At 41.4% G+C, this 18,284-nt stretch overlaps 2 protein-coding genes across 3 annotated transcripts in view; one reads left to right on the forward strand and one right to left on the reverse strand.

The window, feature by feature from the left end:
• Window positions 1-14,071, forward strand: part of lgr4 (leucine-rich repeat containing G protein-coupled receptor 4) — a 42,338-nt gene extending 28,267 nt beyond the window's left edge. Inside the window, exons 7-18 of one of the 2 annotated variants that reach the window (XM_070958179.1) lie at window positions 3,546-3,614; window positions 6,201-6,272; window positions 6,500-6,571; window positions 6,695-6,763; window positions 6,847-6,918; window positions 7,221-7,286; window positions 7,480-7,551; window positions 7,682-7,753; window positions 7,887-8,012; window positions 8,857-8,954; window positions 9,605-9,658; window positions 9,782-14,071. In XM_070958179.1, coding sequence (XP_070814280.1) covers window positions 3,546-3,614; window positions 6,201-6,272; window positions 6,500-6,571; window positions 6,695-6,763; window positions 6,847-6,918; window positions 7,221-7,286; window positions 7,480-7,551; window positions 7,682-7,753; window positions 7,887-8,012; window positions 8,857-8,954; window positions 9,605-9,658; window positions 9,782-11,190 — 2,251 coding nt within the window. In that variant the 3' untranslated portion in view covers window positions 11,191-14,071. The remainder of the gene's footprint in view (window positions 1-3,545; window positions 3,615-6,200; window positions 6,273-6,499; window positions 6,572-6,694; window positions 6,764-6,846; window positions 6,919-7,220; window positions 7,287-7,479; window positions 7,552-7,681; window positions 7,754-7,886; window positions 8,013-8,856; window positions 8,955-9,604; window positions 9,659-9,781) is intronic. The other variant, XM_070958202.1, reaches the window with a different exon arrangement.
• A 2,221-nt stretch (window positions 14,072-16,292) lies between these two features.
• Window positions 16,293-18,284, reverse strand: part of mybpc3 (myosin binding protein C3) — a 34,325-nt gene continuing 32,333 nt past the window's right edge. The window contains exons 28-30 of the mRNA XM_070958073.1: window positions 18,130-18,266; window positions 17,348-17,534; window positions 16,293-16,539 (exon numbers count right to left, since the gene is read on the reverse strand). Coding sequence (XP_070814174.1) covers window positions 16,511-16,539; window positions 17,348-17,534; window positions 18,130-18,266 — 353 coding nt within the window. The 3' untranslated portion in view covers window positions 16,293-16,510. The remainder of the gene's footprint in view (window positions 16,540-17,347; window positions 17,535-18,129; window positions 18,267-18,284) is intronic.

An 18,284-nucleotide genomic window follows, 5' to 3' on the forward strand; every position in this document is an offset into this window, starting at 1 on the left:
CCTCTGAATTTCAGTTTCATAAGTGAAATAAGAATGCATAAGAGACGAGGTGGAGTCGCCATTTTGTTTAATGATAGCATTCAATTCAATAGAGTCTTTTATGGTCAGTTTGAATCTTTTGAATATGTTGGCATTCAATCAAAGTCTCCCTGTCGATCAGTCTACGCAACCATCTACAAGCCCCAAAAATACAATGCAAAGTTTTCTAATGAGTTTGCCGATCTACTGTCTGTTGTTTGTATTGATTTTGACTGTGTTGTGTTAGTGGGTGACTTCATCATTCATGTTGATAATCTCAAAGATGGATGTGCTAGAGAACTTTTAAACATCCTGGATCATTTTGGTCTATCTCAGCACGTAACACATTCAACACATAACAAAGGGCATATATTAGATTTGGTTATCTCCAATGGGCTTAATATCTCTGAGGTTGTGGTGACGGATGTTGCTCTCTCTGATCATTACTATGTGTCATTTAAAATGGCCACACCTGCTATTCTTAACAAAAGTGGAACAGAGGTAATCAAAAAGCGTTATATTAATGATAACACCTGTGCAGTCTTCACTCAGTCTTTTACACCATCACCAACTCTGCCCTCAGCTTCAACTGATGACCTTGTAAATAGTTTCAGTTCCAAAGTTATGACTATTATTGACTCCATCGCCCCAATTAAGACCAGAGTTTTGTCAGGAAGGAAAAAGGCACCTTGGAGAAACACCACATCAGTCAAAGTCCAGAAAAGCGTCTGCAGACAGGCAGAGTGCAGGTGGTGAAAAACCAAACTCCAGGTTCATTATGAGATTTTCAAAAACAGTCTCCACACCTATAACCATGAACTAAAGAAGGCAAGGCAAGCATTCTTCTCAGAGATTATCAACAGAAACTGTAATAATGCTCGCACTTTGTTTTCTGTTGTGGATAGACTGACAAACCCCACAGCATCAGTCCCTCCTGAGCTGCTATCCAAAAAGTCATACAATGATTTTGCAGCCTTTTTTACAGATAAAATTTCAAGGATAAGACAAACAGTGTGCAGCTTCAGCTCAGGCAAAATGATAAGTCCATCTGTGCCTTCTTGTTCTATACTCCGTTTAATCTAGCACATTTCAACCTTCTAGATCATACAAGACTGACAGAAACTGTATCACAGTTAAAATCCACAACATGCTGCCTTGATACTCTGCCAACAAACTTTTTTAAAAATGTTTTTAATTGCATAGCTCCAGATGTGTAGCAGATGATAAATAATTCTCTTCAGTCTGGTCAGTTTCCCCAGGCCTTGAAAACTGCAGTAATAAAACCTCCTAAAAAAGACTAATCTGGATGCTTCAGTAGTAAGTAACTACAGGCCAGTATCAAATCCTCCCTTTCTAGGAATAATTATTGAAAGGGTTGTTTTTCAACAAACGCATGCTTTCATGATGCGGAACAATCTTTTTAATGCATTTCAGTCTGGATTTCGTCCGCACCACAGCACTGAGACTGTACCAAAGTTTTAAATGACATACATCTGAATAATGATGCTTCCAAAACCTCGGTCTTAGTATTATTAGATCTCAGTGCTGCCTTTGATACAGTTGATCATGACATACTTCTTGACAGACTGGAAAAGTGGGTGGGACTTACTAGGACTGTACTACACTGGTTCATATCCTATTTACAAGATAGAGACTACTTTGTGTCAATTGGTGAGCACGTGTCTGAATGAAAAATGATGATGTGTGGGGTGCCACAAGGGTCCATTCTCAGACCACTTCTTTTAAATATCTACATGTTGCCCCTAGCTCAGATTATGGAGCATCATAATATTTCTTATCATACTTACGCAGATGATACACAACTCTATATTTCTCTGCCATCACATGACTACAGTCCCTTACTTTCATTGAGTGGGTGTATTCATCAAATCAATGAGTGGATGTGCCAGAATTTTTTTCAGCTTAATGCCGATAAGACAGAAGTGATTGTATTTGGCCCCCAAAATGAAAGGTCAAAGATTTTGGTTTAATTATTGATTCTGACCTGAATTTTAACAACCATTTAAAGCTCATTACCAAATCAGCCTACTACCGCCTGAAAAATATAACCGGAATTAAGGGATGTCTGTCCAAAGAAGACATGGAAAAAATTGTTCATGCATTTATTTTCAGTAGGTTGAACTATTGCAATGGAGTCTTTACTGGCCTAAACAAAAAATCAATTGGGCAACTACAGCTGATTCAAAATGTTGCTGCACGAGTCCTCACAAACACCAGATAAATGGACCATATCACACCAGTCCTCAGATCACTACATTGGCTTCCTGTGAGTCAAAGAATAGACTTTAAAATCTTACTGTTGGTCTACAAAGCATTAAATGGTCTAGGACCAAAATATATTCTAGATTTATTAACTCCATATGAAGTATCCAGACCTCTCAGGTCATCAGAGACAGGTCTATTGTGTGTTCCCAGAATGAGAACCAAACAAAGTGAAGCAGCTTTCAGTTATTATGCTCCTCACCTGTGGAACATTCTCCCTGCACACCTGAGGTCTGCACCGAGTGTCAGCTCATTTAAATCAGGGTTGAAAACATTATTATTTGCTACAGCTTTTACATAAAGTAAATGTATTTGCTCAATGATTTTAATCATTCTAAATGCTAAATTATTATCTTTTACTGGCTGCTGTTTTTAATTTTCCTTTAATTGTATTTTATTTTTCACTTCTCTTCTAATCTCTTTCTTTCTTTGAAATGTATGATTTTATTGTATTTTTATGCTTCTGTAAAGCACTTTGAATTGCCTAGTGTATGAATTTTGCTATACAAATAAATTTGCCTTGCCTTGCCTTTAGTGTTCTGCTGTGTTTTGTATTACATCTGTGGAGAGAGGAGGTCAAGCAGCAGACAAGAGGGTTTGGAAAGAATTTGAACATGAACAAAATACTGAAGTTAAAACACAGTTTTACACAAGCAGCAGCACCTGAGAGATGTTCCCTTAATCTAACCTGGATACTGTATGATTGAATTTGCTGTTTATTTGCTTGTGCTACAAAAATAACCATTTATCAATGAGTTGATGGACAGAAAACATAGAAACATTTGCCTTTTCCACCAACACTTCTGCAATTCTGCGAATTGAGTGTCTTCTGGTGTTGCACCTTCAGTCAAACAGCAGTGTACCAATTCATAATTTAAAAAAATCCCTATCTGCAGTACTAACTCTGTGGCTTGCCTGCAAGGATCAGGAATGAGATTCAGCATTTTAACAGGTTGCAGTGGGATGTTTGTCGAAGTGGGCTCTGATTTCAATAAAACAATCGGATCGGTTATGAGGATTATGTATTTATGCTGAGTTTTTGTACTGGTTAGATATTCATTGGTTATTGCTGCTAAAGTAAAGAGTCACTAAGCGCTGTTAGCACGCCATATATTTTGTTATTAGGATTATAACAATACAGGTAATCCTAGTTATTACTTAGTGGGGATATAAGGATTGGATGTATTCTGTCCAAATGCAAGTGACACAGCTGACTTCCTGCCTCTCTATCTGTCTCATCCCAGAGATCTTAACTTCAATAACCTGATGGTTTTTCCCAGAGCAATTGAGGCCCTGCCCAAACTCAAGGAACTGTGAGTATATCGTCCTGTTTCTCCTAAAGCGAGGGTCCGGTTAACTCATCACAGCATGGTCACTCCACACCATCTTTTTGACTTGAGTCAGAAAAGACAAATACAGTCATGTGAAAAAAATTAGGACACCCCATTACATATTCAGTTATTCATTAAGAAATGTTCACATATCGATGTCTAATCTTGTTTTTATTAATCTCTGGAAAAGAAAGTGATCTAATTACAGGTCAATAACAAAAAATAACACACACACACACACACACACACACACACACACACACACACACACACACACACACACACACACACACACACACACACACCCCCATCACCATCACCATAAATGCATATTCTAACTGAGGAAAAAGTTAGGACACCCTACCCCTTAACACCTAGTGTTACCCCCTTTGGCTGAAATAACTTCAGTGTGACACTTCTTGTAACCCTCTACCAGTCTCTGACATCAGTCTGAGGAAAGTTTTCCCCACTCCTCAGTGCAGAATGCTTTAATCTGTGTGATGTTTGAGAGGTTTCTTGAATGCACAGCCTATTTCAAGTCACCCCACAGCATCTCAGTGGGATTAAGATCTGGGCTTTGACTGGGCCATTCCAGGACTCTCCACTTCATAGGCTGAATCCCGTTTCACCCCTTGGCCCTCCCCCTTGGCCCTACCCCTCCGTTTTTCGTGTTCACGTGGAGGGGTAGGGGTGTCCCAATTCCCATTATGATGGAGGGGTAGGGGGAAGTGGTAGGGCTATGTACCCCTCCAAACGGAGATTTTTCCGAGGCACACTCCAAACGGAGGGGTACGACAGATTTCTCAGAATGCCTTGCAAGACCGGTATTTTCTCCATGAACGAAGTTTTAAAATGTACGAAAACCACTTTATTGTCTATTTTAACGTTGTTTCAATGTGTAGTGGTCATTTTCCTCGTTAAAAAAAAAACCCTGAAAAAAATCGATAGTAGTCAAGGCTTCAGTTACGTGGTTACCGTTGCCAGGCTGAATGCCACTAGCGGTGCTCTGTGGGCAGCCCTGATGATAATCTGCAGTGATAACGTTATCAATAATAACTTTGGCAACCTCGCTGCTGGTATTCAGTTACATTGACAGCGTTGTGGGATACAACATGCAGGAATGTCATACACAAATCGAATGTGACGGTAGCATTAGCTCGTCGCATCTGCCTACGTAAGAGGCAGCGGCGACTACTGATGACGTACGCGATTGTCGAAGGGGTGTCCCAATTCGGAGGGGTTGACTTTCGGCCCTACCCCTTGGCACTCCGTTTCAAGGGGCAAGGGGCAAGGGACAAGGGGTAGGGCTAAGGGGTAGGGGTAGAAAAGAGAAATGGGATTCACCCTTAGTTTTCAGCCAGTCCTTGGTGGATTTACTGGTATGTTTAGGGTCATTGTCATGCTGCAGGGTCCAGTTCCGCTTCAGTTTCAATTTTCTTACTGATGGTCTCACATGTTCTTCAAGCACTCTCTGATGCATTGTAGAATTCATGGTAGATTCTGGGATGGTGAGCTGGCCAGGTCCTGTTGCAGCAAAGCATCCCCAAACCATGACACTTCCACCTCCATGCTTCACAGTTGGTATGAGGTTCTTTTCCTGGAACGCAGTATTTGGTATGTGTTTTGGTATGGGTTTTTGGAAACTTCTTTAAGCATCTTTCGGTCTGCTCTCGGGATGAACTTGCTGGGACGGCCAGACCTGGGCATGTTGGCAGTTGTTTTGAATGTCCTCCACTTGTACACTGTTTTCCGGACAGTGAAATGGCTGATTGAGGTTTAAATAGGGCAAGTCTCCTTCAAAATGCTGAGGGACAATGTTGTAATCATATGCACCTGATGTGATACACTTGCATGTGATTTCAGCCAATTTAAGAGGGAAAAAATGTGGGGGTGTCCTAGTTTATTCCCCAACAGAAAGTGCATTTTTATTTTATTACATTTTACAAGGTTTTAAAAATATTTTCTTCAGTTTTACTTGTTTAGTTATATTACTTGAATCTCTCAGTATTGTTAAAATAGATATTAAATCCATATGTTTAAATTTGTCAAAAAACACATGTTTTCATAGGGTCTCCTAATTTTTTCACATGACTGTATATGTCAAAGTCGCTGTAAAAGAAAAACACACATGCAAAGTAGCAAAACAGTTGTATCCTTCCCTCATTTTAATGAGTCTCAGTGAATTGTTAAAATGCAAATGTTGAGTGGCTTAATAGTTTGATTCATATACAAACACGTGAGGTATAAAAAGAACACACATCCTGTAATAGTAATTACGTTGTTAAATCATTATGTATTTGGCTTATCTAGCAGATACAGTGATTAAATTGAAATAAATAAGCTGAAATCATTTTCAACATTTTTCAACATGTGCTTTTATTTTGAAGACTGAAAGCCACATGTCTTACCTCCTGGTTTTCCTGATCAGCATATTAATTATTTAAAGGTTTTGTGTCATTACTTTTCATGTTCATATTTTTGGGTTTTGCACATGTCAACTTCACATACTCGTATTTCAGTTTTCACATCGAGCGGTGTCTTTACGCTCTCTTGACCTTTTTCCTGCAGAGGTTTTCACAGCAACGATATTGCTTCCATACCTGAAGGGGCCTTCCATAACAACCCCCTGCTGCGAACCATGTAAGGTCAAACTCCCCCTCTGATTCCCTGACACTGCGTAGAAACAGACTAAGCACAATAATAATTCACATTTGTAGTGTGCGCATGCTGTCTGACACATACAGTATGAGCTGATATAGGATACAAGTGTGAGGCCTCAGTAGATGAGCGTCCAGAAGATGGTGCCATTCTCGCATAGTAAATGATTTAGCTTTGAACTCTCCCCCTCTGTTCTCTCTGCCCTCCAGACATCTTTATGACAACCCTCTGTCCTTCGTGGGCGCGTCGGCTTTCCAGAATCTGTCTGACCTGCACTCCCTGTAAGTCCCGCTGTCAGGCGCAGCTCCTGACAAAAAAGCTCTTCAAATGTGTTTTAAAAAGCGAATGTCACATCCATACCGAGCCATGCTTTGATGACTTTGTTCTCACCATGTGTGTTTCAGGATGTTGCGAGGGGCCAGCATGATGCAGGACTTCCCCATCCTTACGTGGACTAATAACCTTGAGAGTCTGTGAGTGAACTTGAATGCAGCATCTGTTCCTTTTTGTGCTTTCGTGTGTCTCAGAAGTGACTGATTCGGTTTTTCATTTCTAGGACTCTGTCAGGAACCAAGATATCATCCATCCCCTCTGATCTTTGTGAGGATCTGAAGTTGCTTCGGACGCTGTAAGAGATTTTTCCTTTCCTGTCACCTGCAGTGACACATATCATCAACAGATAATGTCTGAAGATTAAAGACTATTAGGAACTTATCTAGACAGTAGACATTGTCCCAGCGTAGCCTGTTGGGTAAACTATGACTTTAAACACTGTTATAGACAGAATTTGGATTCTCATTCATGCTAAAAATGTCACATTTTAGAAGAGTGTACAAACTGAGGTACATGAAAATTGTTCATGGACCAGTTATAGTTTCATTACAGATCTTGCCAGCTGTCTCATTGTTTCTGTTTGTCATCCTCCATCAGAGATCTGTCCTACAATGAGATCAGAGAGCTGCCAGCCCTGCAGGGCTGTGTCCGTCTGCAGGAGATGTGAGTGTTGAACATGCAGAAGACAGTTTATCAATTATTTCTGACAAGGATGGTGAAACGTAACAGATTAAAAGATTATAATGTAATAAAAAAATGATACCAATATAATATTACTACTTCTACTGCCAATAATAATATTAAAGATAACTATTTGTTTTTATAATCAATTCCACCCTTGTTTTTCGATCTACAGAAGCTTCCAGCACAACCATATTCAACAAATTGACAGGGACACTTTCCAAGGTCTCTCTGCTCTCCGTTTACTGTAAGTCCAATCTGGCACACACTCAGTCACACACACTCAGTCACACACACTCAGTCACACACACTGGATGCTGTATAAATACATGTTTTATGCCTTGATTGTGAGTTCATCGCGTTGTGATTTTACACAGAGACCTGAGTAGAAATGAAATCCGAGTCATCCACAGAGATGCTTTCCTCACCCTCACCACACTCACCAACCTGTGAGTATGACCCGCATGTTGTTTTACCACCTTTCATCGTAATGAGTGCGGAACTCCGGTTACATGTCATCATGTGGTTTGGCTGTCTGTGTTGCACAGTGTTGAACTGCTTGTGTGTAATCACTGTTTGCAGAGATCTGAGTATGAACTCGCTGACTGTGATTCCAACGACTGGACTGAGCGCACTCAGTCAGTTGAAGCTCTCAGGAAATCCACAGATGAAAAACGTGCTGACTGCAAAAAACCTGCCCAAACTCAGGTGAGGAAGAGCTGTGGTCTGCTGTCTAGTTTTTTTTTTTTGTTGTTGTTTTTTCTGAAGTGTTTAGCATAGAAGACGGGTGGTCTCCTGGCACTTGCATTGTCCCAGGTTTGATTCCAGTTGTAGACTTTTTAAAGGATTCTTTTCAAACATTTTCTAATAAATTGGTTTCAGAAAGAAAGATTATGGCTGACTTCTAAGGATTGATCTTCTGGCCATCAACATTGAGTCATAGAAGGGAGGGTCTGCATAGCAACATAAGGTCCCTGTGGTCCCGAGGAATTAATGCTTTTCTAAAGAGGGACCTATCTCGTACTGGTTTATTCCAACATTTTTGGAAACAGGGTTGCACATAACTATATTTTTCACAGGGAGATTCTTGCCTGGCAAGTTTCTCATGATCATAATATCAGTGTGCTGTATTCTTACATCTAAAACACACAAAGAAGACAGGAAATCCAAAACGGTGATGTAGAAAACTCAAACGAAATAAGCTTGATTAATCCTGCAGAGAACATAGTGTGCATTGTATAAGACAGTGCGTCTCTCTTTCTGTGTCTCCATCTGTTGTGATTACATGTGTGTGACAGACTGACAGGGGAACGGAAACAAACTCCACCTCTTCTCGTGCGTTTAACGAGAAAGCCAGCTGAATCTGTTTTCTCCACAATTGTAGACACACTATGGAAACATCCAAATATTAGGGCCAAATATTTGCAGACAAACACATTATTTATACTCGTCCCAATATGGTGTTAACATTCTGGACCATCTGTATTATCATCAACACAGAACCTCAGCCGGATGTTCGCAGCCTCTCTAAATGAACATTGTTTGTTTGCAGGTCCATCTCTGTCCCTTACGCCTACCAGTGCTGTGCATTTGTTGGATGTGACTCAATGATGAGTTCTTCTGAGGAAAGTGATGTGAAGAAATCTGCAGGTGGGAATTTAGTAGTCAGAGCCTTTTCCCTGGGACAGTTGACATGTTAGCAAAACTTTTTTTTTTTTTTTTTTTTTTGGTTTTATTTACATAAAAGCATCTGAAAATAGGAACAGAGATTGCACATGAGCTGCTACATGAGCATACTAAGAGTTTTCTTTATCCCCAGACCACCGGATATCAGATGTGGATGTTAGATGTAATGGTTAATTATTGAACTGACTCTGGCATTAGCCTGGAAGCTTCATTTTTAACTGTTCACACACTGTGCAGTGCAGATGTATTTCTATGTGCATCAGGGAACAGTTACAACATTATGTTACATTTTCCACTTTACTTGCCATGAAAAATGTGAAGCTGAAGGAAGCGAGAAAGAGTGTGTTTAGTTTGTAGTATCTAAATAATATTTCATGGCAGTAATGGAGTTTCATGGAGTAACATAAAATGAATTTCAGGCTCTGTAAGATCTTGTGCTTATTTTCTAGGTTAGCTAAGTCTGTAATAATTAACTTCAGCTTTTGTCGATGGTTACACAGCAGAAACAAGAAAGTCAAACAAGCAGTTCTTAATGTACTTCCTTCTGTATACACCTGGCTGTTAGTTTTGGCAAAGCTACTGTCTGAGTTTTCACAAGAAATCGTTTATTTCAGGTGGCGAGGATGTGGAGCGAATCTCAATGATTATGCATTGCTCTCCCTCACCAGGTAAGCATTACACAGCTTTTCACATCTCTCATTATTTGTCTGCGCATTTACTTTTACCAATCTAAACTAAATCCAACTACTCAAGTGTTGACTTTTGAAAAAACACATTGGTTCTGTCCTCAGGAGCCTTCAAGCCTTGTGAGCACCTGCTGGGGAACTGGATGATTCGTCTGACAGTCTGGTTCATCTGTCTGGTGTCGCTGGTCTTTAACAGCCTGGTGCTGGTGGCCACCTTCTCCCCCACGCACCGTGCAGCAGGCCATTCCCACTCCCTCTCCCCGGCTCTCTCCCCAGCCAGGCTGCTGATGGGGCTGCTTGCCCTGGCCAACCTGCTCACGGGCCTGTATGTCAGCGTGCTGACCGTGCTCGACGTTGCTACCTGGGGCTCCTTTGCTGAATTCGGTGTGTGGTGGGAGATGGGGCCTGGCTGTCAGATCACAGGAGCTCTGGCTGTCTTCTCGTCAGAGTGGGCCGTCTTTTTACTCTCACTGGCGGCCGTGGAGCGCAGCGTGGCCGTGCGGACGATTCTCGGGAAGGTCATGATGTCGCCCAGGAGGAACGGTGGCAGCCATCGCAGATGCTGGAGAGGAGATCGGCGCTTCACCCTGGCCGCAGGGCTGCTGGGGCTGCTGGCTGCAGCTGGAGCCTGCCTGCCTCTCCTGACCTCCAGCGACCAGTCCACCTCTCCTCTCTGCCTGCCCTTCGCTGGTGGTGAGAGTCCAGCTCTGAGTGTCACCGTTGTTCTGGTGCTGCTCAACGCGCTGGCTTACCTGTTCACTGCAGCTGTGTACACCCAGCTGTACTGCCACCTGGGCAGGGTGGAGCTGGCAGATCCAGAGCAGACGGGTGCTTTGCGACACGTAGCCTGGCTCATCTTCACCAACTGCATTTTCTTTTGCCCAGTGGCAGCTTTCTCCTTCGCCCCACTCTTGACCGGTTCTACAGCCGGTGGCCCGGAGATCGCCAAGTCCGTCACCCTCATTTTCTTCCCTCTGCCTGCGTGCCTGAACCCCGTGCTGTATGTGTTCTTCAGCCCGGCCTTCAGAGAGGACTGGCTGAGACTGCGCGGCCGCGGAGGCCTGAGCAGGGAGGTGAAGTCTAACGCCGAGAGTCACGGAGACGACGGTGGTGGCGGGTCGGAGCTCACGGACGGTGGCTCCTCCACCCACCTGGGCTTTGACTGTGGAGTGTACTCACAGCTTTGTGGAGAGACAGTTGTGTGCGAGCAGTGCGAGGCAGCGCTGCATGCCAGGACCTGCTCTTCTCCCTCATCCTCCACAGTCTGTAGACACTTGGTGAAGTCTCACAGCTGTCCCACCCTCCTGGCGGGAGCTGCGGTGTGCCAGCGTGCCGAAGGGTTTTGGGCAGACAGCGGCACACCCTCCGCCCAGTCCGAGTATGCAGACGAGGGGGACTCGTTTGTGTCGGACAGCTCAGACCAGGTCCAGGCCTGTGGTAGAGCCTGCTTCTGTCAGAGCAGAGGCCTTCCTCTGGTACACTACTCATACAACATACCTCGAGTCAAGGACTAAGGACGCTTCAGAGCGCCAGTACGTCTGTGTGCACAGATCTCTCTGTCATGTGAATTTAGACGCTACAACCATATGTAAACATTTTTATATCAAACGATGAAATGTGCCAACTACCCTGCTAAAAGACTATTCAGCAAGCACTTATGTTTGTAATTACTGTGTAAACAAAGATGCAGCCGATCATTTAAAGGGAACTTGGTGTTGCTTTTTGAACTGAGAGACCATTTCCAAGAGAGCTGAACTGAGCACATCGTGTTACAAACTAGTCAACAAAGGATCATGCAAAGGAAAGTCTTGCCACCGGTGCCTGCCTCTCGCTTTCGATCGGATATCATGATGTTGCGAGCCTCAATGTACGTGTCAAAGCATTTTGTGGTTTCTCTGTTACACCTGTACTCATAAGCTTTTTCATTTTTAATTGTCATTACATCTTGTCATTTTTAAAGCTTCTCCACACCAGCTGTTGATTTTATACTTTGATTTTTTTTTTTCTTTTTTACATAAATGTAGCAAATATAATAATCATCCTAGACTTTCCTGTGTGAATGTAACTCTCAGGTGGTCTTCAGCCACCAGAGGGGAATAATGTAATGTCAGCAATAACTTCTGCCCTACCTGCCTGTGATCCTGATCTATCAGTGTGAGAATGGTATAAGCAAATGCCGGTCTATAATAAACTCGTATTTGCTTTAAGTTACTAAGACTAAGAATGTGATAAAAGTAGCAGATATCACTGTTTTAGCAACAGCTATGCTTGGTGGTGGTGGTGGCGGTGAAACGTTATTTATTGTTTGAGCAGCAGGAGCATGTGGGTGGAGAGGATTTCAGGTGTATGAACGGTAGCCTTTGAATGATACAATATAACCCAAGCGTTCACCAAAATAAAAGCACCTCTCTGTTTAATTATTCAGAAAAAAAAAAGTCTACACACATACTGCTTTAGGTCAATATTTTCATTAGTTTAAAGAATAATTCCGGTTATTTGAAAATCTGGGACTTGTTTTCTGAGTTTGTGCCATCGTGCTGTTTGATTTGGATCAAATCTTTTATTTCACAACAGAGCAACAGAGCTACATATTATATTTGAGCCACATATTATATTTGTCCATTAGCAGAGACACAACAAATATGCAGACATTTCCTTTTCAATACACTAACACCTAAATAAGACCTTCTTTTACCCATACACATTTAAAAGTTCAAATATTAAAGGAATAATTCAGCATTTTCAGAAATTTGCTGTCTCGCTGACAAGGTGACATTATAAGTACCTCTTATCACATATCTGTATGCTAAATATGGAGCTACAGCAGGTAGCTGTGTACTTTAGATTAGCATATAGAATGAAACAACAAGCCTGTGTAACATATTCAAAAACTGAATATTTAAACAAACAAGATATGAGATGTTGAGTGCTAAGCTAACTTGTGGATAATAACTAATTATAATTACAATGCTAATGATTGGCGACCAGCGAGCATCAATCAGGAAATCAGAAAATCAAAATCAGCCGCATTCACAGTAGTCAAGCTCATGAGAAGAGTGATGGCTGACGTGCGTTTCTGGTTGATTTAAAACTTATCATTAAACATAATTTAGCTTGTAAGTAACAAGTTAAACACATGAATACCGTCCAAGTTAAACACGTGAATGTAATCCCACTCTTCCACCTCTCCCAACACGATGTGAACGCAGCACAAGACCAGCAGCCAGCTGAGTCAACAAGAAAGTGTATTAGCGCTGCCAGAAAGTATGAAATGGACCATTGTAATTGAAATGTGGTGATCATTATTCACCCACAGATATTTAAGACAAGGATCTGCAGTGTCATTTTGCTTTTAAAGGATTGTGTTTTTTTCATGCGTGCACGTGGGCAGTCCGTGTACCTGTCAGGGTTTTTTGGAGCTCTACAGGGAAGTAATTGGCAAACGTATGACCAGAATAAATGGGCATGATGGCGCTAAACGTATGAAAGGAAGGCCTGTGTTGAAAATAAGAGGAATTATCTTTAAGCTAATTCACTGCTTCCTTTGTCTTTTCAGTACAATTAATTTATCAGTGAGTGACTCAGACACTTAGCGTAAGCTCACATCAGTCCGTGTAACCCAGAGCATTATCGTAAAGTGCATTAACGTGGATCTGTTTTCACCCTGAGAGCTGACCTGAGTGAGACTGTGTGTGACGAGGGATTGACTGATGTTTGGTGTGCTGGAGCATGACTGTACACATTAAGGTGGATACACCCTCAGAGCATGTATCCACAAGTGCACATCATGTGAGTGCTCAGGAATTTAGGCAATTTAGGGAAGCGTTTTCTTCCTCCAACAAGACATCCTTGAGTCCTTATAATGCATCATTTCATTTGAATCTCGTTGGGTTTTCTGTTTTCATGTGAGCATCGTCTCTACTTTAAGTAGTTTTTTTTTGTATTTGTATGTAAATTATTTGAAAAGAAAACAAGTAATCAAAAATGGGATGCTAACTAAGGAAGCTACCTCCTCGACTGTAGTGGCTACCAGCAGTGCTTTGTTAAAGAAATGTCTGTTTTCATTTGTTGTTATTCTTTGTTTGCCTTCTCATGTTGACACACGTGGCTGTACGTCATCATTTCAGATAAGTGCAGATTGTGGGAGGAATCTATGTACTGTATACTGTGATTTTTGTTTTTTTAACCAAACTATAAACTATGAATTTTTTTTGTTTTATCTTTCATAGACGCGAACTTGCAGAATTATACAGATTATAAGAAGAATCTCACTTAATTTCAGTTCAAATTAAATCTTATTTGTAGTTTTTCATGTGAGATCTCCCCCAATGTGTTTTATTCTGTTCCAGTAGAGAAATAATTCTATAAATTGTGAATGAATAAAATTGGAGGAACACAAGCATTTTCATTCAACTTAGTGTTCAGTTTAAAATATTACAGTCACCGTCGTCAAATATTTTGTCTTATGGTATATCTGAAATGATTGTGCTTTATACCTTGTTAGAAGTTATTGTCATCTCACTCCTGCCTTGCTAACGATGCCAGTTTGAAGTAGCTGTGGTGATTGATTTTTGGTGCTGAAGATAATGTAGAAAAATCAGTTCATCGCAATATGTCATAGAAAGATCAGATCATGTTAACTATAATCCGAAATTTCTTCATCTCCCAGCAGACTTCCTCTGCATCCCGGCCTCATGGGAAGACAGGTCATTCCTTTAACTTTTACTACAGGAAGTGACTTCTATTAGCTGCTCAGTCCCTGTTTGAACTCGATGAGGATTTATCATTGTTCTTACCAAACGTGTCTTTGGCTCCAAACTGAGAACCATCAAGAGGTCTTCAGAGGAATGATATAAACTCGTTTGGTAGTCAAGATGACAAAGTGTCTCTTGTCTGCTGAGAAAAAAGCCATTTTCAGGCTCAACAGATGTCCATCAGTTGGTCCATTACTATGGACAACTATGAACTATTGGATGCATTTCCATAAAGTTCTGCACAGATATTCATTGTTCCCAGAGGATGACTCCTCATACTTTTGTAATCCCCAGACTTTTCCACCATGATGTCAAACTTTGACATTTATCTAGTTTAACATATAGTAAGTCGACTAAAACTTAATACGGACAGACGATTTATCCCAATGACTTTGGTCATCCTCTGACTTTTCTTATAGTGCCAACATGAAGTTCATATTTATGGTTTTTAGTGAAATATTTCAACAACTATTGGATGTGTTGCTGTAGAATTTGGCACACATGCTCATGTCCCCTCAGGATGACCCGTAGAACTTGAAGAACCAGCATGTAGCGCCATCTTCAAGTCAATCAGCACTTTGGTTTATGATGAAATATCCACAAAACTAATGGCCTTCCCATCAGCTTTAGCTGTATTTCTTCTTCAGTGTAAATGTTTGCAGGCTAACACGCTAAACGAAGATAGTGAACATGATAAATGTCATACCTTAGAAACATTAGCACTGTCATTGTGAGCATATTAGCATGCTAAGTGGTAGAAAGTACAGTGTGTACACAAGATCACCAGTAATTACAATCCAGTAATGCTTAATGACTATTTTTTTTAACTTTAACTTGTAATAGAGTATTTACACATTGTGGTATTGCTACTTTTACCTCCTGCACCACTGCTCACAGAGCTGCAGACCTCATCTATTTTCAGTTGGAGATATCCATGCAAACACCACTGCTAGCGCCCGTCACTCAAGTAGTGAGTATTTGCGAAAAATAACCTCTGGGATTTTACAAAGAAACGCACATGAAATTTGATATGTCCTGTTTGGCTTTGAACCGCATGGCCGTTTCATTATAATTTGTGGACTTTGGTGAAACCCCATGTCAAAACACCTGGCAAAAATGGAGGTCCTGTCAGACATTCGTCATGTGTGTTAACAGTGGCCCAGTGACATGTACGAGGCTCGCTGGATCTTCTGCAGCTGTATGTTGAGAGGGCACAGGAAACATTTACATTCAAGGCATCAAAGGAATAGCTGTCGAGTGATGTCAGAGCAGGTCCCGCTCAACGCACCCCACCATGTGTTCCACTTCACTGACGCTTGTCCTCAGTGGTAAAAGGACATCTCAGCTATTCCAGCCCTTCACACACATCCCTCTGTGGCGTGCACATTAGGAACATGCCTCACACCTCTGGCTTTAGAGGGGCTTTGTTACAATAAAACTAAGCCCCCGACAACTCTTGTGCATTCCACTAGACTCCTGAGTATCAGTGCCGTGTTTCTGATGCTTTATAAATACCACGACTGCTGTAGCTGTCATTATGGCAGTTTCAGGAATTAGTCTCCACCAGCGCTCTAGTACTTACACTATAACTTGACTGTATTACTAAATGAAATCACTCACTCGTGTATTTGAATTTATTTATATTGACCTTTGTATGCACACAAACTCACGCATACACTACTGTCTAATCCATTCCCTTCTATCAGCTGTAGTAAGTCAGAAACAAGATGACAAATCATCAGTATCACTACTTTCTTGGACCATTATCCACATTTACTGGACTCTGTCGTCCTTTCATCTCTATTCTTGGAAATGAGTGTAGAACAGAGTGACAAACCCTGAATTATTACTCACAGAAATACTAAAACTTCCCTATTAATGAACAACAAATCCAGTGGTTCACATGGTGCTAACATTGACAGTGAAGATGACGAGATGCAAGATGACTGCAGAAGAGGAAGATGGTGCAAAAACAGAAGAAGGATGTGGACTAAACACAGTTTGTGATGCAGGTGAAGAGTTTCATGCAGGTGTCGCTGGAGACAAATCAACCTCCTCTTCAGTCAGCAGCTCGAACTTCTCACTTCTTTTCTTCTTTAGCAATTTGAGCTGCAAGCCAGGAACATAAGTCAGCACACAGAAGCCTTTTCAAAACCAAGTGCTAACCACATTAAATTACTCCATATCACCATATCAGTATTTGTGTTTTTAATTTAGTTTAAAAGAAATGCTTTAATATTTGTCCACTTGGGGGCAGCAATAATAAGATCTTAACACAATACTGATGTATTATCTTATCTATGATGTGACATGTTAGCAAACCTATTTACATCCAGCAAACGTAGGGCAAGGCCAAAAGAGGAAGAAGAAGAAGACCAACTTCAACTTTGATACAAATTTCGCCGACAGGTGATGTCATTAAAAACTTTTACTTTAAAAACTTGACATCTTACTCAACAGCAATAAAAGCACATTTAGCTCCTTGATAATTTTAAGTCAAAATGTGGAGGAAGTAAACAAGCGGTTGAAACTACATCAGATAATTGTCTTTAAGCGAAGATGATTTGGCAAATCCTGCTGAAGCATTTATCAGTGTGGGTGGGGTTGGCAATTCCCTCAGGCTCATGTGTTGGTTTGAGACATGACAGAACAAAACGTTGTCAGGAAACGGTGAGAGTTAAAAGCCGGAGGGAGATCCTCACTGAGAGGAGATGGATCGTGGCTTTAAGATCCACCTGAACCTTCAGAATGTATTCTTAAACACATGCTAACGATGCTCAGGTTGTGAGTTGGACCTGATGACGATATGCTTTCATGTTTGTGTTTGCTGTTCATGACGGATGAGAAAGAGGAGAAAATGGTGGATATCAGAGAAAGGATGGAGTCTGAATTAGCTGTCACCCAGCAGAATACTTACGGCGAACCTCCAGTTTACACTCCACTGTGTCTTCTCCGCTGGCGTTGACTGCTTTGCACGTGTACACCCCCCCATCGAACAGACAGGGCTTACGGATCTCCAGCGTCAGAACACCTTGCTTACTGAGCATCCGGTACTTGGCTTCATTTGAGATGTCCATCTTGTTTTTGTACCAGGTCACTTTGGGCTAACAAGACACAGTATGTCAGGTGATATTTTACACAATCTGTAATACTGACATAATTGCACGATTAGTGCTGGTCCATTACAAAAGAATAAATACTGGATTAATGTGGTGGATACTGTTTCACTCAGGACAGGGTGTTTATTACTTGCTATGAATTGTCTGCATGAAGACAGGTGTGTGTGTGTGTGTGTGTGTGTGTGTGTGTGTGTGTGTGTGTGTGTGTGTGTGTGTGTGTGTGTGTGTGTGTGTGTGTGTGTCAGAGGGATGCTTGTATTTTACTGTTATTCTGCTTTTGAATATGCATGAAAGTTCATTTTTGTCTCTCAGCTGTATGGTTGGAAAATAGGAAGTGGAAATTGGATTTTTTTGCTCATCAAAAGGTTTCATTCTTGACTTTTAAGCCAACACAGGTGAAAAGTCCTAAATGTGCTGTAAATGGAATCATAATAGCTATTGTTATATGGTTGAAAGCTCTGACAAAAGCTAGAAAGTAGACTTTGACTTTCTCCACATTCTCATTACAGTAAAAGTTACAGCTATCACTCAAGCAGCATTCTGAATATTCTTTGCACAATTTCATGCAATGACTTCTGACCTTTGGTATTCCTCTGACTGAGCAGCTGAGGGTGGCGTTGTATCCTGCTATGACGGAGCGGTTCACTAAAGGATGTGTGAACTTGGGCGCCTCTGAGAAGTCGTGCTCCTTGTGGGTGGGCGGCTTGTAGGCGATACCTGAGGAGACAGTTTTCT

This window comes from Chaetodon trifascialis, chromosome 1 (assembly GCF_039877785.1).
Source record: "Chaetodon trifascialis isolate fChaTrf1 chromosome 1, fChaTrf1.hap1, whole genome shotgun sequence".
Taxonomy (NCBI): Eukaryota; Metazoa; Chordata; class Actinopteri; order Chaetodontiformes; family Chaetodontidae; genus Chaetodon; species Chaetodon trifascialis.